The sequence below is a fragment of the Panthera onca genome, chromosome D3 (genome assembly GCF_046562875.1).
Source record: "Panthera onca isolate mPanOnc1 chromosome D3, mPanOnc1 haplotype 2, whole genome shotgun sequence".
NCBI classification, from domain to species: Eukaryota; Metazoa; Chordata; class Mammalia; order Carnivora; family Felidae; genus Panthera; species Panthera onca.
In genome coordinates, this window is record NC_138350.1 from 16997422 (window position 1) to 17025331 (window position 27910).

The 27910-nt window shown below is 55.1% G+C and overlaps 1 protein-coding gene across 1 annotated transcript; it reads right to left on the reverse strand.

The window, feature by feature from the left end:
- Positions 1-808: 808 nt before the first annotated feature.
- Positions 809-27801, reverse strand: FOXN4 (forkhead box N4). Its single transcript, XM_060612503.3, has 9 exons — positions 27549-27801; positions 13416-13564; positions 11346-11470; positions 11129-11239; positions 10671-10798; positions 9950-10046; positions 8587-8794; positions 5881-6273; positions 809-4839 (listed from the first exon to the last, which is right to left on the reverse strand). Exons 1-9 carry the CDS (start codon positions 27671-27673, stop codon positions 4580-4582), a joined length of 1596 nt encoding a protein of 531 aa, XP_060468486.3. The 5' UTR covers positions 27674-27801; the 3' UTR covers positions 809-4579.
- Between the last annotated feature and the right edge of the window lie 109 nt (positions 27802-27910).

A 27910-nucleotide genomic window follows, 5' to 3' on the forward strand; every position in this document is an offset into this window, starting at 1 on the left:
TTTTTTGTTCATTTTCACGGGAGCGATCCTTCCGGATCAAGCCTGGAAGTAATTGTCTACTCAAGGCATTGGACTTTTTCGCCTGCATCGCTCAAACACGGTGGCGGGGAAACGCAGCCTAGCGTGCGCCTTTAAATTTTCCATTCCTGTGCCTCCTGCTTCCCCCGCCCACCCAGCGGCTCCTGCCCCAGCTGCCAGGCCTCCCTTCCTTCCGCCAGTTTGGGCTTCGGCTGCTACCCCTGCCTTGGAGGTGGGGGTGCTGCGACCCCCCCCAGGGGTGGAAACACCTGCCTCGCTCATCTCATCGTCTACTTCTGTCCGTTTCCTTCATCCCTTTCCCTGAACCTGCACCAGGTGAGCCTTGGGGAGCAAATGCTAGGTGAGGCGGTGAGGTGCCAGGGCCGTGCAAAGGGCCGGGAGAGCTGCTCATCTAGGGTCAGACCGCAGCCGCATAACCTGTTACTGCTCTACGTTAACCCCAGCAAGCGACGGGCCAGCTGAGCCCTCAGAGATGGATGATAGGCTGTGGGGAAGCTGAGCGCCATTGGAATCCCATCTCCACCCCTTCCTGATCACAGGTAAGCAGCTCAGCCGCTCTGAGCCTCAGTTTTGTCTTCTGTAAAATGGGATGTTTGTTTCCCGTGGCGGCTGTGACAGCGCAACCTTAGTGGCTTAAAAACAACACAAACTTGTCATCTTACGGTTCTGGAGATCAGAAGTCTGTAATGGGTCTCACTGGGTTAGAATCGGTGCTGCTAAGCCTGTGGTTCCTTTTTTTTTTTTTTAAGTTTATTTATTTATTTTGAGAGAGAGAGCGCATACGAGTGGGGAGGGGTAGAGAGAGAAAGAATCCCAAGCGGGCTCTACACTGTCGGTGCAGAGCCTGACTTGGGGCTCGAACTGTGAGATGATGACCCCAGTCGAAATCGAGAGTCAGACGCTTGACCGACTGAGCCACCCAGGCGCCCCCCGCCTGTGGTCCTTTTGGAATCTCTAAGGGAAAGTCCGTTTTCTGGTGTTTTCCGGCATCGAGAGGCCCCATTCCACTTTCACGGCCAGCAAGGTTACATCTCCAGGGCTGACACCAACTCTCCTGCCTCCCTCTTTTACTTAGAAGGATCCTGTGATGACCACAGGGTTTCCCTAGATAATCCGGGATACGCTCCCTCGTTTAAGACAGCTGCTTGAATTAACTAATTAATGCAGCCTCAATCCCATCTGCTCCCTTCATTCCCCTTGCTGTAACCGAACAAAGTCGCAGGATTAGGACGTGGCCACCATTGGGAGCCAGTATTCTGCCTCCCACAGGTGATGACAGCTGTGCCCCATGGAGAACGGGATGAACGAAATAAGCCATGTAGCATGTCACCCCGTGTCATTACTATTTTTGTTGTTAGAATGTGGACGATTTCTCCTGGAGGGAGAAGAGGAAAGCTGCATGATCGTGAGCCGAGCCTTAGTGTTCTCACCTGGGAAATGGGACCATCTCCTGACTCTGAGGGTGGTTGTGTTGTCTCGAGGAGATGGTTCCTGGCTGTTTAGCTCGTGCATAGTATACAGCTGGTGCTCACATCGATGAGTATTTTCCTCCTGAGTTGACCAGCTGCAGAGAGAACCTTAGAGAAGCCTCATTCCTCAGGTCTCTCCTTCACGCTTCGTCCTTGTGTCAACACGGCCCCTGCACAGGTGGGGCTTGGGTTGTGACTGGGGCTCTTTGCCTAGAGCTTGTGACCTTATGATCTTGGCATTCTTGCCTTGATTCTGTGCATACCTGCCCCAAGTGCCCATAGTAAGGAATAGGTGTCAGACCCAAGGCTCCTTAGCCCTCTCCCTGTGGTGACCCACCTGCTCAGGCTATACCCTCCGGTGTGGTGGCCCTGTCCTGTAGCTTCTACAAAGTCCCCAGGTGATGTCGATCGGCTGTGACATGTGACATGGCCGGTGTCATTCCGCCCCCAACCAATCACTGGGGGCGGTGGGGGCAGTGATGTTCTCATTGGCCAGGCTGGGGTCACAGGGCCACCCCCGGGGCACCCTCTCCCTGTCACCTGCCTGGTTTCCACTAAGGTAGGCCCAATCCCCACTTCCCCATCATCCTCCTACCCTTCCTTTCCTGCGAATTGTTGCCTATGTGTGAACCGGTCTCCCCAGTGAGGCTGCAAGCCACTCCCTGGGAGGGCTTAAGACTTAGACGCCTAATTCATACACCCTTTTGCTGTTATCTTGGATGGCAGGACATTCCTTTGTTCCTCTGAGCCTCAGTTTCTTCATCTGCAAAATGGGTACAGTAACTACGGCATGCCTGGTAGGGTTGTCATGAGGATAGAAGGAGCTGATCGATAGGGGTGACCAGCACAGGGCCCGGTGCTCAAAAGGTTGTGTCTCCTCGCCCTTGAGGCCTTCTCTGACCCCAGCTATGCACCAGAGGCAGCGCCTCTGAGCTCTAGCTCTGGAATCTGGCACACACAGACCCAGTCCTGCCTCTTCAGCTCACGTGAGCCTCCGCCTTCTGAGCAAAAAACGGGCTTCACATCCCCACCGGAGATAATGCCTGTCAAGAGCCTGGCACTGAGGGACCGTAAATGATGGCCACGCTAATTTTACCAATGAATGGCCAACTCCCCCCAGTTTCTGGGGCAATGGGAACCTGGCATCAGAGGCCTGGCTTCAGTGTTGCCTCTCTGGGCCTCAGTTTCCCCATCTGTAAATGGGGCCTCACCTGTGAGGGTTGCGACAAACGGCGTTTTTGTCCTTCACCTCCCCCCTCCCCCATCTTCCCCCAAGCCACAGGGCTGCCGTTCAGCCTTTATTGACAGAAGACATTTATTCATCACTACTCTTACAGAGTCTTGGTGTTGCCCGAACGCGGGGTCTTTGTTGACAATGACTCAAACATCTTAACTTATTGGGGGGCACATCACACAAAGCAGCTGAGCGGTCCTGCTCAGATGCACAGCACCGGGCTATGTTGAAAGATGGTGGCTGCTCGGCAGAAAGTTCCGGAACCAGGTAGGAAGTACTTAAAGGTGGCCCTTCAAGACAAGTCTAAACCCTGAACCCTCCAGGTGGCTGGCTGATGAAAATTCTGGCTCTTGGGTTTGGGAACTCACAGACACAGGAGCCAAACATCCAGCTGGTCACGAGAGGGCAGTGGCACAAGCCACTCTGGCAGATTCTTGGCATCACCTTAGCTGGAAGATCCCGAGTTACCTTCTCTTTTCCCCACCCCCCTCTCCTGTCCCTCCTCCAACCCACCGTCTGCAGAATCTGCCACTTGCAAAATCAGCTGACAAAAAGAAAAAAAAAAAAGAAACGTAAAACGGTCACAGGGCAATGAACAGACAAACAGGTGCCAATAAATACTCTGCATTATAGCTTTGCTGGCCCCCACTCGCTGCATGGGTCAAGTTTTACATGGTTCAGTTTGCTTGCCCTCCATCAGGAGTGTCTTTAATTCCAGCACAGAACGCCCCTGCCATTCTTTCCATCCCCCTCCCGATTTGCCCTTAGAAAGCCCCCCAGCCCCAAACTATGTATGCCACCTCCCCTCTTAGGAGCATGTGGGAAGAAATCTGGACCATGCCTGAGCAGTTAGAAAGTCATCCGGTCTCTGGGGTGCCTGGGTGGCTCAGTCGGTTAAGCCTCTGACTTCAGCTCAGGTCATGATCTTATGGTTCATGAGTTTGAGCCCCGCATGGGGCTCTGTGCTGACAGCTCGGAGCCTGGAGCCTGCTTCGGATTCTGTGTCTTCCTCTCTCTTTGCCCCTCCCCTGCTCGCACTCTGTCTCTGTCTCTCTCTCAAAAATAAATAAACGTTAAAAAAAAAAAAAAGTATCTGGAATCTAATTTAGAAAAAGTGGATGTCTCATAGTGTCAAAAGTGCTTTCTGTTCTAAAAAGCAGCCCAGGGCTGCAAAGGGGTTAAGAGCCAGTTGGCGTCACGATTCACCTGTAATTTGGGAGTTAAGGTTGCCAGGATGCAGGGAGAGGTACCGGGGCTCTCATTCCAGAGGCCAGGGGCTGGGTTCTGAGAGGTGGTGTGGATGGGCTCCAATAAATATAAATAAATGTACACTGGGACACGGTGCCCTGCATGGGCCCGGGACCTGTTGTGTGAAACTCCAACAGACTCCGGGAGTGGGGAGCCTGGAGGGGAGGGCCGGGCACCCATTCCGGAGTTCAGCCTGGTCCGGTCCAAGAGAGGTGCGCCAGTCTCCCAGCTCTGCTCCTGGCCTCAAGGCCTGTCCTCTGGAGGCTGAGGTGGAGGCTTAATCCCAGAAGAATAAATTAAAGGGCCTCCCTGCCGGGGTGTTTCCATGGCGGTCCCACCCCAGAGGGGACTGCGGGTCGTTTCGGGAGCACTGCGGGGATGCAGGCTGGAGAAATCTCGTTCTCAGGTGTCAGGAGGTCAGGGAGGCTGCAATGCCCGTCCGTTGTCCTCTGTCCTTCTGACTCGAGGTGGCCCCAAAGGCCTCCTGCCGAGGTGCGAGAGGGCCCAGGGTGCCGACGGAGATGTGAGAGGCTTGCGTCCAGGAACCCAAGCCCGGGGTTCCGGGTGCCGGGGCAGGTGAGGCGTCACCTCAAAGCAGGGCGATGGGCTTGTTCCCTGGGCTGCCCAGGTACTGGGAGGACGAGGTTGTGGCCGACGTGGCCACGCTGTCTGGGGTCGAGTACGCAGCATACAGGCCCGTCACCTGCAGGTCTGGGAAGGACTGGTCGCTGCCGCCGGAGACGGGGGTCAGGCCCGAGACCCCCAGCTCACAGCCGAGGGGGGAGTCTCCGAAGGCCCCCAGCGTGTCCAGGCTGAAGCCCCCATCCTTCATCTCCTCCCAGAGGTTCCCTTTCAAAGACAAAAGCGGTTGGGTGAGCTGGCTTCGTGTCAAACAGACCGAGTTCAAATCCTATCTTAAGGAAGAGGCAAAGACCATGTCTGGGGTTCAAAGTTGGGTACCGCAGGGGAGCATGGAGACACCAAGTTCGTTCTAGCCGCCCCCCCCCCCCTTCCCACTGGGCATCCCTGGGAACATCACTTCTGTCTCGGAGCCTCAGGCTCCTTGGAATGAAATGGAGACAATCGCCCCCACCCCCCCACTCCTCCTCCCCTCAGGGGCTTAAACAGGGGGCTGTGTGGGAAGCACTTACTCTCACTAAGGGGTCCCACTGTGGCAAGGTCAGGGGACAGAACAGCACAACACAGTTTGACTACATGATAATCTCGGGGGACAGGCAGGAGGCGGTGAGGTCCGGATACACCCAGTTCACAGCTGTACATGACTCGCTCGCTTGCTAACTAACAAACTGCCAACCGGTCCGTTTCCCTCTCTAGACACCGAACTCGAGGGCAGAGGAGTTCTCGGCCATTGGCTGGCACACGGTTGTGAACGGATGACTCACAAGGCACCTCCCTCGTTCGTTCGGTCATCCGCTCAGCTCCTGTGTATCAGGGACGACCGTGTGGCAGGCAGTGGGGGCCAGAGTGTGACCTGGCATGAGGTTGGCACGTGTGAGTGGAAGCAGTGGGAGTGGAAAAGTTGGGGGTCGGACGGACCTGGGTTGAAATCCCGGCTGGGCCACCGGCGAGCCAGGGGACCTCGCTCCTCTGCCTCAGTTTCCTCGCTGGCAGGATGGGGACGTGAAATGGCAGTGGCCCCCCAGGGCCGATGCAGGGTGACATGGGGGTGATGGCTATGACGCGTTTGGCACGAGGCCTGGTATACAGTAAGCGCTCACTAAATGCTGGCTGTACTTCACCGTCATTAGGCGGTTGGGGAGTGCTTGTTGAAGGAATGAGCGGAGGTGGAAATGCAGACAGACCTCCTCTCTCTTGCCCTCCCCCATCCTCTTGGCCCTCCAGCCCCCCCCCCCCTTCCTCCGGCCTCACCCTGCAGAGCGAAGTCCATGATGCTGGGGTCCAGGGCATCCACCTCAGTGTTCATGTCGGTGCTGATGTTGATGAAGTCCACGGGCGCCCTTCCCATGGCGGGGTGGGGGAGGGGGCTGGGGCTCAGTTCCGGCAGGGCGTGCAGCGGTGGGGTCTGGGCCGGGGCGGGAGAGTCTGGGGCGAGATGTGCCTGGGGCTGGACCTGGTGGTGCAGGGGGCCGGACTGCAGGGACAGGGTCATCAGTGGCTGGGGCGGAAGCTGGGAGACAGCCAGGCGTCCATGGGCCATGGCCACCGTGGTGGCATGAGTCAGCACGGGGCCCTCGGGGTCTCCCAGTTTGCCAGGGCGTCTGCAGCTCTCCGGTCGGTCCGAGATCAGCTTGTCCAGCTCCTCTGCAGGCAAGTGGGAGAGGTCACTGAGCAGCCGCCCTGCAGTTCCCAGGCCCCAGTGGTAAACCATGCGCGCGACCGTTAGCCAACCTCTTGGACCCTCTGAACCTCAGTCTCTTCCACACAGTGTTGTTGGGGAAATGTCATGAAATCACAGGGTAGGGTCTTTGAGGAAGGAGAAGGGCCTCGGATAATAACATGAGCTCCTCTCATTGGGACAGTGCAGTAACCCTAGGACCTCGCCTGGAGCTCCTCACGCCCTGCAAGAGGAGGTCCGGCGGAGGTTACAAATCCACGACATGGGGACAAAATGCATCAACGTGCAAGGGGCCCTCGCCACTCCCTGCTGCTCAAGAGACATTAAGAAGTGTCGCTGTGAGTTAAAGCTGGATCCTCCTTGACGGCCTTGGATACGAACAAGACCATGACTGTGGAATTACTTTTGGTTGCTGGCTCGTGTCTCCTGGACCGTAACACCAGTTCGAGACTGGACCGCTAGGGTCCCAGGATCGATTTAGGTTACACTCACTTTAGAGGACGCTTCCAACCTGGGTCTTACTCTAAACGTGTCAGGGCTGGCCTCAGGTCTCAAGCCAGACCCCAGGGCTCTCTGAGGGGTGGGCATCACACGGTACTCATTCTGCTGAGGGCCTCCCGGACCCCGCTATGGTCCCCTTTTCCTCTCTTTATTGAATTATTCGTGTCTGAGTTATACTCCTGTCCTCCTTCATATGCAAACACCAGGCATGCCAGTCCCCATGGAGTCAGGCCACATATTCCTAAGGCTGGGTGGGACTGGCCTTTCATTTCACATCCTCCCCTCCCCTTCACATCTCTTAATTAAAAAAAAAAAAACAAAAAACAACAAAACATGCCATATTTTTTTTCTCATAGCAAAGAGGTTCACGAACAGGGTAGATTTGGAAAATACAGAAACGTGAAGAATATAAAAATTACCAGTGGTCTCTTCATTCACAGTAAAGAGTTTGGTATATTTCTTCTAGTCTGTGTGTGTGTGTGTGTGTGTGTGTGTGTGTGTGTCCACATAAGTACATATACGCACATATGAGTGGATATACACACATATATAAATGTATATGTTCATGTAACATCACATATGCATTTTAAAATATAATGAGGCTGTGTGATATGGCTTCATAACCTGTCTTTTTTTCACCTGTTGTGTTGGAAGTATTTCTTTCTATTCCAAAAATATTTTTCTCTCTAGTCCTTGCATGGTATGACATTGTGTCTATTTAATCCCCTCTTGTAGGATGTCTAGATTGCTTTCAATTTTTTACCATTAGAAATAATTTTGTGATGAATCACATTGTGTGTAAGCCTTTTGTTGAAATCTTTGATCTCCTCAGCACACGTGGCCAGAAGTGATTGGATCAAGGGGGTGCCTGGGTGGCTCAGTCAGTTAAGCGATTCTTGGTTTCAGCTCAGGTCACGCTCTCACGGTTTGTGAGTTCGAGCCCCGCGTCGGGCTCCACGATGAGCATGAAGCCTACTTGGGATTCTCTCTCTCCCTCGCTGCCCCTCCCCCACTCGCTCTCCCTGTCTCTCTCTCTCAAAATCAATAAATAAACTTAAAAAAATAATAACTGGTGCAAACAATGAGGTACAGTTTGCAGGGTTTTGTTCTATTACTGTGTCCGGGAAAAGTTTCACTTAGGTTCCCATCAGTTAGACACGGAGGTGCCTGTTTCTCCACATCCTAGCCCACACTGGGTGTTATTACTTTATTATTTTATCATTTTATGTTTTTTAATATGTAAAAAAGTTTTTTTAACGTTTATTTCTGAGGGAGAGAGACAGACAGACACAGAGCGTGATGAGGGAGGGACAGAGAGAGAGGGAGGCACAGAATCCGAAGCAGGCGCCAGGCTCTGAGCTGCCGGCCCAAGAGCCCGATCCGGGGCTTGGACCCGCGAACCACAAGATCATGCCCTGAGCCCAAGTCGGACGCTTAACCGACCGAGCCACCCAGGCTCCCCTATTATTTTATGGTTTTAAAACTCAGTGCCGATGTGGTAGGAGAAGTACGAAAGCGACGTCATCCCGTGGTTGTCTCGTCTGGGGTTTCTCTGGGAGAAACTAGGGGTTGCTGGGGGGAGACTGAACAGCTTTTCCCAGACCTGTGACCAGGGCTCTGAGCTGAGCAGCCACAGGGGAGCGGGGGAGGGAGGGGAGGCATAGTTCACAGGCGGGAAGTTCACCAGAGGCCCGTGTGCCCCCCATCGGGGCCGAGACTTGGTGCCGGCCAGGCAGGACGCAGGCAGAGCCGGGCCGGGCGGTGCGTGTGGGCCTCACCGGGGTTGGCCATGCTCCGGTGGATGGCGGCAAGGTCCTTCCTCTTCCACTTGTACATCTCCTCCTCCATCTTGTCGATGCGGGCCAGGTTCAGGGCCCACAGGCAGCCCTTCCTCGAGGAGCCACTCATCTTGTTCTCCACCTTCTCAAAGCACTTGTTCAGGGACAGGTTGTGCCGCACCGAGTTCTTCCAGCCGTCGGGAGCCGTCTGTGGGGAGAGACGGACGCGCAGGAGACCCCCTCAGAGACCTCCCTATGAGCTCTTCCTCTCCAGGGGCCTCTCAAAGGCGGGCCTAGAGGGGCAGGCGCGGCAGGGGCGGGGTAACACGACACTCCGACACCCGCCTTGAGTTGGGAAGACGAGAGAGAGCGGTGGGGACTGGGGCAAACTGGAGGGCCCGTGCCCTGTTAAAGGGGCAGGTGCACTTTGGCTCCAGCCGACAGTTACTACTTGAGAACCGGCCCGGGGATGCCGAATTTTCCGTCCTTTCTCTCAGCGCACCTCATGGCCTCTTCCCCTCCCACACACACTACGGTGCGTGGCATTTTCTGCGGAGGGCACGGTCCAAGTCGGGGACCTCACAGCTTGGTACCGACCCTCTGACCACCGGCTCCTGAGTTTACTTGGATGCCAGCAAAACTAACGTTCCTAGTGGCCCACCACGTGCCAGGAGCTGCCAGGCCCTTTACACGCAGAGTCCTCGCCAACCTTGGCAGAGGGGTATTATCCTCCCCATCTTATGGATGAGAAAACCGAGGCTCGGCGGGGCAAAAGCTCTTGCCAAGCCTGTGTTCTGCATCAGTATGTTTTTGAAATTGTTCACTTTTTCAGAGGGAGGGGAAGAGAGCACGTGAGCCGGGAGAAGGAGGGAAGGGAAGGGGGGGGAGGGAGGGAGGGAGGGAGGGAGAGAGAGAGAGAGAGAGAGAGAGAGAGAGAGAGAGAGAGAGACCTAAGCAGGCTTCATGCTGAGCTCAGAGCCCGACATGGGGCTTGATCCCATGACCCTGGGATCATGACCTGAGTTGAAATCAAGACACTCAAGTGACTGAGCCACCCAGGTGCCCCTGCATCCGTATGTTGAACCGAGTCGGTGCTGAGTAACTAGGTTAGTCCCTCTTCCCGCCGCCCCCCTCCCCTGCTGCTGCGGATGCCTGGTGAACTTGTTCCCTCGTTAGAGCCCAGCTCAGATGCCCCCTTTCCCTTCTGGATTTCTTTGCCCCTGACTGTGTGAACGGTGCCTATGGACACAACTGGGGGCCTAAAAGGGCGACCCAGTGTGGCCCCGGGACCAGGTCCTGGGTTCTGGCAGTACGAGAGGCCGGGGCGGCTCCAGCACCCCTAGGCCAGGCTGGGGCCCCTCACCTTGAAGTAGGGGAAGTGCTCCTTCATGAAGGTGTAGATCTCGCTCACAGGCAGGCTGCCTGTCTTACTGTTCTTCAAGGCCATGGCAATCAGACAGCTGGAGGCACAGGGTGGAGAAGGCGGGGGTGACGGTGGCTCGGGCTGACGGCCCCAGGTCTCCTCTGCCAGGAAGCCTGCCCTGCTTGACCCCAGCGGTACCAGCCCCTACACCCTCCAACGGCGTTAGCTCTGGTACCTTTCCACGGCCCTACGTTTTCCCCACCTCCCGCCCTTCTTGACCCTGAGCTCGGACACTGGTACCAATCTGAGAAAGTGCTTTTCCTCTCTTTATTCCTTCTTCATAATTCATGCCTATGGGCCTTTAGACTTTAACGAGGCTTGCTTACCTCCCGCCCCAGCCGTATCCAAATCTTGTGAGGTACACAATCCTCTTGTTTCGATGACTTTTTACACCAGAGGAAACTGAGGCTCAGAGAGGCCAAGCCACTTCCCCAAGGCCACACAGTTTATGAGTGACAGAGTCGGGAGTGGGTTCTCAGCCCTGGGGGCTGACTGGACACACGATGGTCCTTCCTTGAGCAGGTCCCACCTGGGGGTTCCCCACTCCCCCCCAAACTCCCCCTTGCAAGTCTGAGCCATCGCACCACATCTAGCTGTCTGGGATAGCTTCGCCCCTCTCCTCCCTGAGCCCCTTGTGGCCCCAGCCCGTCCTGGACCTCACCTGTATGAGTAGATGGGCTTGGGGTAGTGTTTGGGGTGCAGTTCCCGAGACGAATGCACAGCCATGCGGGGCTGGGGGTAGGGAGGCCGTGCTCCAAACGGGGAGCCGTACAGGCCCATAGGGGGGTGCTTCTCACGGGCGTGGCAGGGAAGGGTGGCAGAGAGAAAAGGTGAGAGAGAGCATAAGCCACTCACAGGACGCCCCCCAGCCCCAACCCCGGGCTCCCTTTTCAGGAGATGCTGTTTAGCAAGATGTCAGGTCTATGGCCCCAGGAGATAATCCTGTCCCTGCCCCGCACAGCGGTTTTAGGGGACTGAATGAAGGACTCAATGACACGCACACGGGGAATGTTATGCCCATGTTGCAGGGGAGTAAACTGAGGCTCAGAGAGCTCCCTGGCCAGCCCAAGGCAGGGGTGTGTGTCTCCGAGTCCAGGGGCCCCCGCCAGCCCCCGGTACCTGCTGGGTGCCTGGGGGAAGCGGTAACTGCGTTTGGGAGGCGGGCGAGTACAGCTGTGGCTGGTCCTGCAGGCTGGATGAGGGCTGGCCCCCCACAGGGATCTGGTTCATCTGCAGAGGCCGCAAGAGGGGGAGACAGAGGTCAGGGTGAGGGTGGGGCACCCCAGCCCCGGAGGACCCCCTGTTCTAGCTCCCCGACCCACGCGGTGGCACTTACGCTGGCTCTGTGATTGGCTATGGGGCCCAGGCCTAGCATGCCTGGGGGGACCATGCCAGCCGGGCCGTGGAGCAGTGGACCTGGGGTGGCTCCCACATGCAGGCTGGCTGCCCTGGCCAAGGCACCTGCAAAAGGGAAGCACAGAGATGCCACTGGGCTGGAGGAGTGGGTCAGAGCAGCTCAGTCCCCGGGCACCTCCAGAGAATGGAGCCGTCCCCCACCCAGGTGCACAGCAGGTGCCTGGCAAACCACTGCCCGGGAGCGTGGGAGTGACCAGTGGGCTCCTACCAGCTGTGTGACCTTGGGCCAGCCTCAGTTTCCCCATCTGTACAGCGGCACTACCGAGATTACCTACGTATGAAGTTGTCAGGAGGTTGTGCTCATTACATTGCTCGGCACATAAGCTCTCGATAAATACGAGCGGATAATTAATGATGATGATGTCATGAACATCTTGGCCCTCGTCCATCGTGAAGCTAAAGCATCAACTCATTATGTTCATCTCTCTCCTCAAAAACGTGCCTCCATCCCCCAGTCCTCTAGGCTTAGCTCTAAATGCCTCTGTGCCTGTCTCCCCTTTGCTGAGTCCTGCTCGTCCGCCAAGGATTAGCTCAGATTAGCATGGCTAATCTATCACAGATGCTCACTGTACCATTCTGACTTGGGGCTACCTTCCAGGTGAAACAAAGTTGACCTGCAAGATGATCCTGCCCGGGGGGCCACCTCTTCCAGGAAGCTCTCCTTTGAGTCCTGGGCTCGTCCCCTTGTGCCTGTGATCTGTCCGCCTTGCCCTCTTCTCTGACCAGGCCCTCAGCTCCTCCCTGACAACTAGGACCACATCTTATATGACCCAGTGCTCCAAACCCCTGGCACGGAGACAGGGACACAGGAGGCGTGCGGCAACGCGGTGGAGAGGGGAGGGTTCCCGCTCGTGTGCCACACAGCCCCGACTGTGCGTGCAAGGAGCTTTCGGCGTCACGTCTCCACGTCGCCCCGCGAGGGCAGTGCGGCTGTCCTTTTGTCGCAGAGGAGGACACAGGTCAGAGGGGGAGGGTGCTTGCCCGAGGTCATACAGCTGGAAGTTCTCGATCGGGGCTTGGCCAACCACGGCCAGCCAGCCAAACCCAGCCTACAGCACGTCTTTGTAAACAGTTTTACTGGCCCGCGACTACATCCCTTCGTTTACATATTGTCTAGGGCTGGGTTTGCGCCACAGTGACAAAGTTGAGCATCTCAACGGAGACCGTATGGCCCACAGAGTCTAAAATATTTACTCCTTGACCCTTTACGTTAAAAGTTTGCTGACCCCTGCTATAGATGTTTTGGCCAAGAACAGTTTGTTCAATGAAAGAAATAATCCTAGACACGAATTTCTCAACTGTCAGTCCTTTTAACATACTGTGATGATGGTTTTCCTTGATTGTTGGTCTCCAGTGCTTTCTGGGTCTCTAAATATTTAGTCCACTTGCTATGACTGCGACTGGCTGCCATTTATTGAGCACCTACTGTGTGCCAGGACCTTTGGCACTTTCCACGTATGACCTCTTTGACGATCAGGGTTCAGGAGGCTTTTGTAAACGGCCAGGGAGCAAATATTTGAGGCTTTGCCAGCCATATAGCTTCTGTCTTCTCTTTTGTTTTGTTTGTTTGTTTGTTTTTGTTTTTTACCATCCTTGAGAAATGTAAAACCATTCTGAACACGAAGGCAATAAAAAAAAAAAAAAAAAAAAAAGCAAACAGGCTGCAGGTTGCCGGCTGCATCTGGCCCGCGGGCCACAGTTTGGTAACTGCTTTAGACCTTCAAGACATATCAGGGTCGGGGCAGGGCTGTCTTTCTTCTTTACCGACACCTTAGCTCACACAGGGCCTGGTGCACAGTGGTGAGCAAATGAATGAACCACATCCCTCTGAGGAAGGCATGATTAGTCGCATTTTACAGATGGAGAAACAAAGGCCCAGACACGGACAGAGATCTGGCCGCAGACATACAGCGGGTGGGTGGCAGTGCCGAGCGCCGCCCCTCCCCTGCACCGCCCTCATGCCCCGCCTCCACCTCACCCCTGAGCCTACCTGGATGTGGGTGGGGTGCACTGGGGCCACCCAGGTCCACGCGGCCACTCGCCATCTGCTGCAGCCGCGGCACGTCCACAGCTGTGAGCCATGACAGCGACTGCAGGTCCCCGGGAAGGTCGTCCTCGCCGGTGGTGGTGGCCAGGAGCCTGCAGGGAGGGGCAGGAGCTCGGGCGGGGCGGGGAGCTCAGGCCAGCTCTTGGGGGGCCCCCCCACCTCTGGAATCGCCCCCTTAGTCCCTCACCTCCCCCAGCTTCCCTAATCTGCCCGTCCCCGGGGCTGGACATGGGGACCCAGGATCCTCCCGCTTTGGCAGCCAGGATCACACATCCTCAAATCATTCATTCCTTCATTTACCCACTTAACACATCTCACGTTAGCCCCTCCCCCCAGAATGATAAACGCTCATGTTTGTTGAGCACTTACTCTGTGCCCGGCACCATATCAAGCCCTTCGCAGGCAGAAACCCGTTTAAATCTCTGGGTCACCTCATGAGGCAAATGGTAGTATTATTATGATTCCTATTTTATGGGTGGGGAAACTGAGGCACGGGGCTCGGTGCTCAACAAGCACAGTCCTTTTCAATCCCGCCAGATCCCCACAGTAGCCCTGAGAGGTAGGATATGCCCACATCCCCCCCCTTTTACAGATGGGGAAACTGAGGCTCAGAGCCCCGAGTCACTGGCCCAAAGCCATGTGCAACAGGAAGCGGGGGGTCTGGAAACCAGGCAGCACAGCCTGAAGGCTGCGGAGCTCTTCACCGTGACCCCAGGAAGCCCCCGGAGCCTCCACTTGGGACGCAGGCCCACCACCCCTCAACAGATGTGCGAGCAAAACCATCAGTCTCTACGGGAAGGAAGAGGCTGCCCACTGAGGATGGCAGGCAGGTACCCCGATGTGGGGTAACCATGACCCCCAGCACCTCCGACGTCATGCTTGCCACACGGCTCCAAGATGCCCCACAGGAGCATCCCGTCCACGTCGTAACGTGGCTGCAAACTGGCCAGGGCCTTTCTGGTTTGCAGCCCGGAGGCCCGCGGTCCAAATTCTAAGCTCCATGTTTCAAGCAGGAGTGTGTCGGGGCTTCATGGAAAGGGGGAGAGAGAAAAAAACAACGCAGCCTCTGGCTTTGTCCTGCATGTGACAGGGGACCCACGGTGGACTTCGGCTTCTGTCACCTGCGGGCCACCGCAGCTAGCGTCCCCTCTCCTCTGCCTTGGTGTCTCAGCCTCTCTTCCCCCTCCTTCCCACCTCACCCGCTCGCTCTCTCTCTCTCTCTCTCTCTCTCCCCTTGTTTTAGGGCCACAATTAGCGTTGCCATGGCCACAACTGCTCGGTTGTCGCCGGGCCTCGGCCCTCAGCCCACCAAGCTGGCATCAGGTGACCGCCCGGCTACCCCAGCGATTGGCTGCCTTGTAGGAAAACAGGGCCTGGAAACGATTTGAAAACCCGGCCGGCCCTGTCAGCAGCAGCAGTTGGCCTGGCTTCTGTCCCCCCCGGCGGCCCATTGTGCGACAAACGACTGTTGCCCCCATGGCACGTGGCCCCCATTGTCCCGGGGTCTCCCTGCAATTGTTTTTGTAGCCCCTTCCCACCCCCGGCTGCCACTCCTTCAGCCTGCTCGTAACTCATCTGGCGAGTGACAGCCGCGGCCCAGGCCTGGGCGATGCCATCTGTCCCCTCGGGCCCGTGGAGACCATGGGGTAAGGCCGAAGGGCAGGGCCCGCTGTTGGGGACGTCTGGCTGGTCCCCACCCACCCCTCCGCACCCCATGACTGGCCCACCTCCCAGAGGCTGGTGGTGTGAACCCTGCTCCTGCTCTGTTACCTGCTGTAGCTCCCTACTGCCCACGTGGCCCCGTCTGGCGCTGGGGCAGCAGGGAGGGATGGATAGAGGTGAGGGGCTTGCAAACAAACCGGCTTCTTGCATGCCACCAGTAAGCAAAGTCTCTGGCAGCAGGTGACCCAGAGTGGTTAGTTCCCAGAGTGGTTAAGAGCCTGGGCTCTGGGTTCTAATCACCTGTGTGCCCAGGGCCACTGACTTAACCTCTCTGAGCCTCAGTTTCCATCTGTAAAATAGGGTTAACAACACTTCCCGTCTCATAGGGCGTCGTGAGGATTAAGTGTGTAAAGCCCTTGGAACGGTGTCTGACTTAGCTGTCATTATTAATACCAATATTAACGTCAAAAGTCACATTAGCTAGGTTCCCAGAGGACTAGAAGTACATCGAAGCTTTGGACTCTGGTCTCACGGACCTGCCTCTGTTGCTGTTTCCACTAGCGGCTCCCATTTATTGAGCACTTCCTGTATGCCAGACCCTGGGCTCCATGCTATCCCCATTTTACAGATAGAGAAACTGAGACCCTCAGCAGTCACTTAGCTGTCCTGAGCCTGTTTCCCCATAACGCAAGGATCCCGGAAGGGTATCGATGTAGCTGAGCCCATAGAGGGGCCGAGTAAATGGTGCTATTCTGGTTGTAATTTATGTGGTTTTCTTCCCTGCCATTTGGGTGTCCACCTGGCTCCCCATTCCTTCAGCATCATCCCTACTGGGGCCACCCAGTGTCCGCTTTGCCCCCGGGACACCCAGGCACCGTCGCACCTCGCGTTTTTGCATTCTAGCCATTCCCCCCTGCCGGGAATGCCCCCTTTTGCTTTTCCTCCCCCCACCCGAACGGTGCCCATCCCTGGGGGGCTCACTCCAAACTGCCTTCTGACGGCCAAAGTCCCTCCAGACATCATCTGACCCCACCCCTCATTCTACCCATGGGAACACTGAGGTTGGGAGAGGAGAAGCCGTTTTCTCCCGATTCGGAGTCCTGAAAAAGACCAGGGCTAGGGCTCCCGGCTCCCAGGGGGCCGGGGGGGGCGCTCATTCCAGCCCAGGAGTGTGGCTTCTCCTCCGGGAAGTCTTTGCCGTCCAGACCCCAAGCTCGGGGACCCCTCTGCCTCCTGACGGCTCCCTACGCCTTGCCAGGGCCCGTGAGTCTGTACAGCCATCTCTCCACCCCTGCCCTGCCTGCTCGACCACCGAGGGCTGGCCCTGAGCCCTGTATCACCCGGTGTCCCTGCACACAGAGGTGCTACTTAAGTGCCTGCTTGGCTGGTCGAAGTAAGCTGACCCCAGGTCACCGACACAAAGAATGGTGTGACAATGGCCGCGGTGTCCGGGATTTTTGGTGCTCACTGAGCCATCCTCCGCCTCCCTGAGTCCTTGCAACCCCTCCAGGACAGGGACGGGGAGTAGGCGGCCCCACTTTACAGATGGAGAAGCTGAGGCCAGACCAGGACTCGAACCCAGGTCTGTCTGCGCCAGTCTGAGGCTGTTTTGGTGGCACAACGGGCCGAGAATTAGATGTGACCTGGGGGTGATGCACCCCGCCCCCATGATCCTGGGGCTTTCCAGTGGGGGCTGTGTACACAGCATTGCCCAGGAGTTGGTTGAAATACAGGGTTCAAGACCTAGCCCAGAGCCTGGGGTCCCCCCCCCACCCTTGAGCTGTGGTGCCCAGGAGACTGTATTTTAGCACCTCCCAGAAAAGCTCTGGGGGAAAGACAGCCCCAAGGTGGTGAAACAGGGTCTTGGGCACAGTGTAAGCTTTGACTAGATGAATCCCTGTGACTTCTGGTCCCTGGGCCTCTGTTTTCTCCTCTGGAAAATGGGAGAATAACAGTCCATATCTCCCTGGGTTGTGTTGAGGATCACATTAGCCAGTGCATATTCAGCTTCCGACACAGGCCTGGTCCCCATTCTCCCTTTGTGGGGGGTTGCTGCTCATCCCGGGGGTCAGTGGCCAGGCCCTGCTCCCCCTGCTGGGTCTCTCTCTTGCCCAGGCCAAAATGTCTGTGTCAGTGTGCCTGGCACCGGCCCAGCTGGTCTCCTGCAGCGGATGTGGATGCCCAGAGGCTCTGTGCCGGGGATCCGCTGGCCCCGAAGCCTGGCTCGCTTTCTGCTGTCTCATCAGCCGGCATTCGGGCCCCTCTTCGCTGTGGATCACGGGAAGAGTGCGGTGCTCTAGGGCCTAAATGGGGAGTGTCTCGTCCCCACTGCCCAGCCTGGGTCCTCAACCATCTCTGTCCCCTTCTCCTCCACCCTTCCTCTGCTCCCTGCCCAGAGGCCCATCGGCCCATCAGCCCAGCCCTCTCTCCACGGTGGCTTAGTGAAGCGTCCCTATGACCTGTCCCTCATCGATGCATAGAGTTCCATGCGAGGACCCGGGCTGAGTCCACTGCTGGGTTAGGTGGCCCCCGGACAACCTGATGCTGCAGCAGGGAACCTTGAACCCCCTGAGGGAGCAGCTGTACCCCAGAGCCCAGTATGGGGCCAGGCACATAGTATGTGCTCACTAAGTCCTCACAGCTTGGACAAATGAGCAAACAGACCCAGCTTTCCAGATGCCCCACTCCCTGCTGTCCAAAGGGCCGGGAGGGGATAAAAGGCCCAGCTTAACTTTATTTAATTTTATAAAAGCCTGTGGACACAGCTTGGGGTGGGTGAGTCCCCACTGTGTGCCCAAGCCGGTCAGGCAGGTATTGTTATCATTACCACTTTCCCATTTACCAGATGGGGACACGGAGGCCAGGGAGAAATAGGCCTGTCTAGGGTCCTCCAGCAAGAGGCTGGGCTGGTTACAGTCCCACTGTCCTTTCTCCCTGCCCTACAAGGAACGGGTGAAGAAATGGGCTCTGTGGATTCTAGAAAATTCTAGCACTGTGCTATCCAATAGGAAGCCGCACGTGGCTATTTATTTATTTAAAAAAAATTTGTTTTAACATTTATTTATTTTTGAGAGACAAGAGTGAGACAAAGTGAGAGTGGGGGAGGGGCGGAGACAGAGGGAGACACAGGACAGGAAGCGGGCTCCAGGCTCCGAGCTGTCAGCCCAGGACCCGACGTGGGGCTCGAACCCACAGGCTGTGAGATCATGACCTGAGCCGAAGTCGGACGCTCAACCGACTGAGCCCCCCAGGCGCCCCATGCACGTGGCTATTTAAATTTAAATTCATTAAAATTAAAATTATGGATTCAGTTTCTTTATCACACCAGCCACATTTCAAGTGCTCAATGGCCACACATGGCCAGTGCCTGCCGTACTGGACAGCACAAAATTGGAACGTTTCTATCACCACAGAAAGTTCTACTAGGTGGTGGTGGTCTGGAACGGTCTTTTCACAGAAAGTTCTACCAGGTGATGGTGGTCTGAGACAGTCTTTTCGATTATTATGGAAAAATTTCTGGTGTGTCTATATTGCCTTAAAATTGGAAATTTGAGGGGCGCCTGGGTGGTTCAGTCGGTTAAGCGTCCGAATTCGACTCAGGTCACGATCTCACAGTCTGTGAGTTTGAGCCCCGCGTCGGGCTCTGGGCTGATGGCTCAGAGCCTGGAGCCTGCTTCTGATTCTGTGTCTCCCTCTCTCTCTGCCCCTCCCCCATTCATGCTCTGTCTCTCTCTGTCTCAAAAATAAAAAATAAAAAATAAAAAATAAAAAAAACGTTAAAAAAAAAATTGGAAATTTGAGGTTCAGAAATTTCAGGAGCTGATTGCATGGAATTTGGAGTTTTAGTATGTCCCATTATGAAAAACTCCCCACTTTACCTCCCACCAGTGAGGAAGTGACAGGGAACGGCTCTGTAAAAATGGAAGCCTTGTACTAAGGTGGCTCACAAAGTAGTAAGCTCCCTGTCCTGGGAGCATTCAAGCAGGAGTCAAGGGATGATGGGGGTCAGGCTCCTATTGGATGGATGAGCCCAAGCAGCCTCCAAGTTCCCTTTGGTGCAAAGAAGCTATGACTCATGGGAACAGTCTGCAGGTAAACACTCTGGTCACATTTCCACAGTTCTATCATCTGGGGCAAGTGAGTCTCCCTCTCCTGGCCTCAGTTTCCCCAGCCACAAAGCAATGGCGGCAGAGTAGAGGTTCCCTTAGAGTCCTACGTGCGCTTGCGCTCTAGGAAGGCAAACTAGACCGTGGTTAGGAGCAGGCATGAACCCCAACACGGGTGGACCAGAGCCTGAAGATTCCTGCCTGTGTGACAGTCACCTGCTCTGGGGCTCAGTGTATAAACCGGGAATAATAATGGCATCTACTCTAAAGTGATGGTCAAGAATATGATGGGGCATCTGGGTGACTCAGCCGGTTAAGTGTCTGACTTTGGCTCAGGTCACGATCTCGTGGTTTGTGGGTTCGAGCCCCGCGTCGGGCTCTGTGCTGACAGCTCAGAGCCTGGAGCCTGGAGCCTCCTTGGGATTCTGTGTCTCCCTCTCTCTCTGCCCCTCCCTGCTCGTGCTCTGTCTTGATCTCTCAAAAATAAATAAACATTAAAAAAAAAACAAAAAAAAGAAGGAAAGAAAGACCTGCCTGGCACCCCAGAGTCCCCTTCTGAATTCAGTAGTTCACCATCAGCTCTCCACCCCACATGGGGACACATCCGTCTTTCCCTTACTAACACACACACCTTGTGGGTGTCATCACCCCTGTTCACAGATGGGAGAGGTGAGGGCGAGCCAGGAGAATTTATCTCAGCAGCTTCTGGCCAATGGCCTCAGGTACCCGCCCCAGCACCTTTCCCCGGGGCCTCTATTTGCCCATCTGGAACACAATGGGGTTGAGCCCTTTCCATTTTGGTGGGGCTGCCCCTGCGACACACACAGCCTGCCGGGCCACTCGGGGTGGGGGGACCACAGAGGTGGGCGGCCCACCTCTGCCAGGAAGCGGGAGGATGCTGAAGGGGGCAGAGCCTGGTGAGGAGCAAGGTGGTACCCTGGGGACACCGACCTCAGAATACTCGGTCGTCAGTGGAATGATCCGGCCAACATTTTCCAAGTGCCTACTACGTGCTTATCATTTTACCTGCCTCATCTGTGTGCCCTGGTGAGTTTGCTCATCACAATTCCCGAGTCCTCTGCAATGACACATTCCGGGCCCCTCCCAGCTAGGGAACCCCAGTCAGGCCTGTCCCCCGCGACCCCCCATTGCCTTCTCTCAGGCATTTCCAGGTAGTGGTTCCAAGTGTCGGCTCTATGGTCAGCCAGGCCTGGGTTTGAATCCCACCCGGCCCCTTTACAGCTGTGAGACTGGTCTGCGGTAGTCTGCCTCTCTGGGCCTCAGTTGGCTCCTCTATATGGCTTAATGCCTGTACCCACCTCGCAGGGTGTTTGTTGTAAGGACTGAGGCGGCCATGAGGGTGGGGCGCCCAGTCCACCCACGTGCATGGCATGGTGCGGTTCACGTGATTACGAACACCTTCTAAAGAGCGTGCAGCCAACACTCAGTAAACATAGGTATTTCCTCAACTCCTACTTGCCAGGCTGTGGGGCAAGCACAGAACCGCCCCTCTGCCCAAGGAGAGAACTTTTTAGTTGACTTAGGAAAGCACAGTCCCATAGTGTGGTCCCATAGTGTGCCTACCTCCCCGCCAGCCCTCTCCGGTCTGTACCTCCCTCGATGCTCGACAGCCTGTGGGATGAAGGCATCTTAGCAAACCCATTTCGTAGATGGGATAGCTGAGGCTCAGAGTGGGGAAGCGATAGCCCTCGGCCTCACAGCGTGTACGCAAAGGAGCTGGGGCTTGAACCACCACCCCACACAGCCTCTTTACTTGGTCTCTGTGCCAGTTTGGCTGAAATACGTCAAGCTGTGGGCGGGAAGGGTAAATCATCGTCATCATTTTTAGAAGGATCTGCTGGGTGCCTCCATAGTGACAGGGTCCCTGGTCAGGGGACCCTGTGGTGGCCCTGGGCAAAGGGACACACCACTGGAGTCCCTGGCTGCCATCCTAAGTGACCAGGGGACCAACCTGATGACAGGAATTAACAGTGTCCTTAATTAATCAGCCATGTTGCTGGAGGGACAGAAGATGAGCCAGGAGGGCAAGGCACTGCAGGGGTGAGCCCAGGGACACCTGGATTCCAGTCCTGGCTCTACTCCTAATAGAGGTCCTTGTGCAGGTGACTCGGTGCCTTTGAGTCTCTGTTAGCTCATGTGCAGAACAGAGGCGTTCTTGGTTCAGGGTAAACCACAGGAAGGGTGTCGAACAGTGTGTGGCTCGAGTGCTAGACAACTATTTGTGGGATAGATGGATTTAACACCCAGCAGTCAGAGTGACCTTTTGGAAGGGACATCAGAACCTGGCACTGTCCTTAAAACCCATTAGGGGAGTAAGGCTCCAGCTCCCCACCATGATCTGGCCCTGGCTGCCTCCCACCCCTCCCCTCATGCCTTCCTCTCCTCCGCTCTAGCGAACCTGTCGAACTTTGAGTTCCTCGAGCATTTTAAGTTCTCTTTGCACCTGCTGTTCCCTCCGGCTGGAATGCTGTTCCATGCACTCATTCGTGGCTGGCTCTTTCTCATGCTTCTGGTCTCAGCCTAAATCTTCCCTCCTCTGAGAGATTCCCTCTGGCTACCCACACCCCTAGTGGTCCTTCCTGTGTGTGTCTGCAGAACATTTAGCAATTTTTAAGGAGGTATTCACCTTATACGTTTCCGGTCATTCCACTCTAGGAGGGCCAGGGCTGGGAGACCCTCTATTTTGTTCAGCCACTGGCACAGGGCCTGGCACCCTGTGGACATTTATTACATCCTTGCTGGAGTAGGAAAGGGTAGAAGGGTACCCCAGCCCAGCCCAGGTAGAAGGCATCTACTTGTGGCCGAAGTCCCACTCCAAGCCCTTTGTAGCTATGTGACCTTGGGCAAATCACTTTACCTGCCCTGTGCCTCAATTTTCCCATCTATAAAATGGAATCATCATAATCATAACCTCCCCCCTCCCCCCAGAGGGCAGCTGTGAGGATAAGACCAGATAATGTGTACGATGGGGCCCGGCCCCCAGCAGATGCTTAGACCCCGTTCCTTCTTTCTTCCCCATTGCGTTCTCTCCTCTTGCCTTTTGCATGGTCACTAGGAGGAGACCCCACGGCACATATTGCCTTTGGGGAGTCAGATCACCATCCCAGCGGAGCAGAGGCGCACCCAGCCCCGGGACGTCACTTCCTCTCTGATTACAAGGTTTTTACCTTCTGGAGATGTGGTTTAGTAGGAAGCTCTTAACATTACCACAAACTGTTCCTGTTTCCAATCCAACCCTTTACACAAAACGGATTAAGCATTTCACGGCGGTATTTATTTAGCTAACACATCTTTTGTAATATCTTTTGTAACCGTTCACAGGAAGAAGAAAATCAAATGCAGTTGAGCAAGCTAGGGGATTCCCAACTGGGCCAAGAGTGAGCGTAATAGGACATGATTTGATTAGGAGGCTGGAAAAGAGAATCTCTCCTTGCTAGAACTTGGCTGGAACTTGGCAGGGGTGGGGTGGGGGGCGTGTGTGTGTATGTCTGTGTGTGCACACACGCGCGTTTCTAGGGGTGAACCCAGGAAGGCTGGACCCCAGAAAGGCTACCTCTCTTTCCCTTGCCTGTTAGGTAGCTGGAGGAGTTGTTCTGGCCACCTCGAGGGAGGAAGGGTGTAAGGATGTTGGGAGCGTCACCGCCCCTGACAGATGGAGCCCCCAGCCTCCCCCCTGCAAGGAGGTTACAACTGATGGGTGGAGCCACACTGATATGGGAGTTAAGCCATCCCCACATGCAGCTCAGCGGGGGGGCTTAAGAGGAAAGGCAGGTGGCCTCTGTCCACCCTGGTCCACACTGCGGGACCCTGTCGTCACTTAAGCACAAAGCCTCTCTACATTTTCATGGACGTACTGTTTCTCAGGTGATAGTTACCCATCCATCCATCTATCCGATGAATATTTATGATTGATCGTGTGCCCAGCACTGTGATCCACAGATGAAAACACCACTGTCCAAAGAAAGGAAGGGCTTTGCCCGTTTCTTAGAGGAGGAACTGAGAGTCTGGCATCAGAATCTGTAAGGAGAGCCACAGAGCCGCATGGCTGTGGGAGAAGGTAAACGTCCAAGGAGCCAGAAGTCTGCCTTCTTCCTCTGGGCCTCAGTTTCCCGATCTGTAAAAGGAGGTTGTTGGACCTGACCTCTAGAATAAGTTCCAAACGTGGGGACAGGTAGTTGAAATCTGCTGCCCTGGGGGCGCCTGGGTGGCTGCCAGTTAAGCATCTGGCTCTTGATTTCAGCCCAGATCATGGTCTCATAGTCCGTGAGTTCGAGCCCCGCAGCAGACCCACGCTGACAGTGCAGAACCTGCTTGGGATTCTCTCTCTTTCCCTCTCTCTCTCTCTCTCTCCCTGCCCGCACCTACATGCACTCTCTCTCTCTCTCTCTCTCAAAATAAATAAACTTCAACAACAACAAAGCAACGCTGTTCTGCCCCTTCCTGAACATATGCCTCTGGACAAGATGCTCGGCCTCAGTCTCCTTGTCTGTAAAATGGGATCATGCCACCACCTATTCCACGGTTGTTACCATGAAGATAAAATGGGGTCGGTGCACTTGCTAAGGAGCTCCGCAGCTTTCTGGCACACAGTAGGTGCTTAGTAACTCGAATTATCCTGCAGAACCTCGAAGGGAGCACTTCCCTCCCAGCTTTGAACCAAAGGGAAACCGGCTAACCCATGTCGAACCCACGTGGGACGTGAGCTGTTGGTGCTGTCCACAGGGTCACGGCTGCCCCTGGCCCTGGCCCCCAGGCCCCAGCGTCTCAGGCGGGGAAGGCTGCTGCCATTTGCTGTCTAGGCCCAGCCACGGACTCTCCCCCGACAGCTCCTTGGGGACAGGACGGCCTCCAGCTGCTGTCCCCTGCCCCCGCTCCCTCCCTCTCTGCACACAGCCATTGAAAGTTAACGGCCAAGGCGGCCCTTGGGGATGGAGGGCTGCGTGGAGGGCTGCCTGGGGGCTGGAACCAGGCTGGACCAGCAGCCTGAGTGGTCCTTGGAGCCATTCCCTGGAGATGGGAGAGGGGGAATGAGAAGCCCATAAACTTCTCCAAGGCTATTATTCAGGGAGAAAAATGGGAGTGGTTGGAAGGGGCCAGGGAGTCTACTCCGCGATCATAAAACCTCCCCTCCCTGAGAAAGCAATCTATCCCAGTCCTGGCCAAACACCTTTTCTAGACAGAAAGTGCCAGATACCCCCAATGACCTGTGAATTGGGCTCTCCCTTTGCTCCATTCCACAGATGAAGAAACTGAGGCACAGAGACGGACAGTGACTTGTCTGGGGTCATACAGTGGCGAGGTGGTAAAGCAACTTATTGTGTTCCAGCATTTGAGGGGCACGGGGCGGGGGGGTGCGGGGAGGTAGTGGTCGTGGCGCCCTCTGGGTGGGACAGCCTCAGGTTCGAGTGGTACTTTGGCCATGACTAGCTGTGTCATCATGTAAAGCCATTTAATCAGATTGAGCCTTGGTTTCCTTATCTGCCAGATGGGCACAGGAGTGCCACATTCACAGGATGGCTGCGGCACAGGGAAGGTAGGTAGTAAAGGGTTAAGAAACCATCAGCTGCTATTATTATTATTATTATTATTATTATTATTATTATTATTATTGCTGTTGTCACCATTATTATTATTCTGCCCTCAGGGAGGGACATGGTAGCTGTTTAACACAAGAAAGCCCCAAACCCATGCAAATATAAGGCAGGACACCCAGGCAACTCATCCTGTGCTGAGGCAAGACTGTTTCTCTTAGCTCCACTGCCTCGCCCCTGCCAGCTGGTCAGGGAACTGGGTAGGCATTGACACCCCCCTCCACACACACACACACACACACACACACACACACACAGTAAGCTTACTGCCTGCTCTGCCCTATTTCTGGAGAGGGACAGCTTGCTCAGTACCCCAGACAGTTTGGGAGCTGGGCTGGCCAAGACCCCAAGGCTTGGAGCTGGTGGGAGCCCCAACTGGGGAGTACTGGAAATCTGGGTTCAGGGAACCCCCTCATCCACCCTGTTCCTCCAGGGCCCCCACACAAAGGCCCTCCAGAGACCCCAACTGTTGCAGAAACTTAACACTTGTTAATGGAACTAAGTAGTAAGAATAGCGGCAAATGCTGGTTCTGTGTCTCTTGCTCTATAAAATATACTCAGTCCTTTTAGCAGCGACTGCGCCCTAATCGTGCTCCTGGGAAAGATTAGGAGACTCAAGCAAATCACGTGACATGTCCAAAGCTGGACTTTGAACTTGGCACGTCTGACTCCAGAGCAGCTGCTCTGAACACCTGATTCCCGGGGCAGCTGGGTGGCTCAGTCGGTTAAGCGCCTGACTTCAGCTCAGGTCATGATCTCGCAGTTCGTGAGTTTGAGCCCCGTGTCGGGCTCTGTGCTGACAGCTCAGAGCCTGGAGCCTGCTTCGGATTCTGGGTCTCCCTCTTTCTCTCTGCTACTCCCCTGCTCGTGCTCTGTCTCTTGTCTCTCTCACTCAAAATTAAATAAACATTAAAAAAAAAGTTTAAACACCTGATTCCCTAACTCTGATGCTTTTATGGGGTGCTTTAGGCAACAGTAAGAATCAATGGTTCTGAGCTTTTCCAGCTGGTCCAGGGGAAGGACCTGTTTTCCCATGGGCTTCCGGCTGGGGGGACAGAGGGAGATTCACCCCGATACACTGAGTGCCTGCTGGGTGACAGACACTTCCATAGATATTGCATTTAAAACCCGTAGCTTTTATTATCCCTGCTACAGACACAGACAAATGAAGGTGTAGAAATGAAATCGTCCAGAATCATACAATTGGCAAGTGGCAGAGTCAGAAATTGTTCCTTCATCTTTATAATAACTCCATGCAGTGGAGTTTTCTATTTCTATCCCCATTTTATGGACGAGGAAACTGAGGCTCAGGAATCAACTGGGATTATAGAGGATTTCAGAGCCCAACCTCCTAACACCCTTATGCTGCCCCCACTACACCTGCCATTATTTAAACCCTTTCAGGGCTGGAAGGAAGCCCAGAGGTCCTTGGTGGTGGGTTCTTGGTTAAAGATTTCACTTAATGTCTCCAAGCCTCAGTTTCCTCATCTGTGCAATGGGGGCTCATCACAGCAACTTCCCAAGCTGGGCACACAGTAGGTGCTCTCAGATTGCCGCATGCCTAGCATACATGTGGAGTCCCAGATCTGCACACAGCAAGATCTCAGCAAACATCTCTTTGCATTTGTGTCTTCGTTCGGATCTCAGAAGGCAGCCTCCAGGCCCACAGCCCTTAGGAAGCAAACCTCGCTCTAATTGGGGGCTGTCGTCTGCCCCAGAAGGCATTGCTGGTGAGTTGTAGTGGCCCCAGGAGGCCAGACAGCCCCTGGGTAAACAGGTCTGATCCGAGGTGACAGCCTGCTCTTCCCAGGCCAGCCCCTGTCCTGTCCCCACTCCATAATCTGGGCTGTGCCCCCTCAACCCATGGACACGATGCCTGCCTTGACAGGTGGGGCACTGGGAACCAAGTCAGGCCTCCTGGCCTCAGGCGAGAGAGGCTGGGAGGGAACTCCAGCTCATTCCTTTTTTCTCCTCCTCCCTCCCTTGGCTGTGTGACCTTCTTGGCCCCTTCTCCCTTCTTGGCCTCAGTTTCCCCAACCGTAAAAGAAAGGGGCTGGACTAGTCGAACCCCGAGAGGCCGTTCTAGCTCTGAGGCTTGAAGAGAAAAAACGGGCAAAGGACTCTGAGGAGCTCCCCCGACCCGTGTATATCTCGCTTCATCCTGTCTCAAGAAACAACTTATTTTGGCCTCAGCTCCAGAGCGTCATTTAACTGATAAGGAAATGAGGTCCAGAGGTCCAGAGAGGTCAAGGGCCTTGCTGAAAGTCACACAGTCAGGCTAGGAATTCAGGAGTTCCCGCTCCCAACTTCTGCAGCATCCAAGGAGTGTGGCCACCAATTCCTCCCCCACACCCCAAAGCTTTTGGGGGACATTTCCTGGAGCCAATCTTAGGACACTGTAAGGGAAGCAGTAACTGCTACTGTCATCTTAACATTCACCAGGATGCCCAGTCTGTCACCCAGGAGGGGACCTCTCTTGGAGGAGACAAAAGACTGGCCTTTGAGTGGTCCCCGTTGCCCCACGCCACAAGCCCAGACACCCTCAGAGAGGCCAACTTTGAAATTGAGATCTTCTGGCTGTCTTGCAAAACCGCAAAATTCAAGGTAACAATAGTTCTTGCGCAGAAACCATAAGCAGCACATAAACGCGTTAAACAATTCAAAAAGAAATGGTTTGTTTTTGCTGAAGCCCTCACCTGTACTCCTGTGGAGAGGGGTGATGATTTTGCCCTGAGTTTTGCAGAATTCCTGACATCATAGATGAGATGTCACTTTCTATCATCTCCTTGGGGAAAAGACAAGCAGAAAACAAAGCTCCCATCAGTGATGGTGTGGACAGGGCAGAACCCCAGTTTTCCCACAGTTCAGAAGGATGAAGCTCAACCAACCAGCAGAACACTTGAAAGAAAGAAAGAAAAAGAAAGAAAGAAGAAAGTACTAGAAAATTTCTGGGCATCATAGGTCACTTTCCCAGGGCAGTTCTACAGAGTTTCAGAAGCAAATGAAGAGAATGGAATGAAATTCCAGGTTCTTTCGAATTAATGGGGGAAGGGCAGAG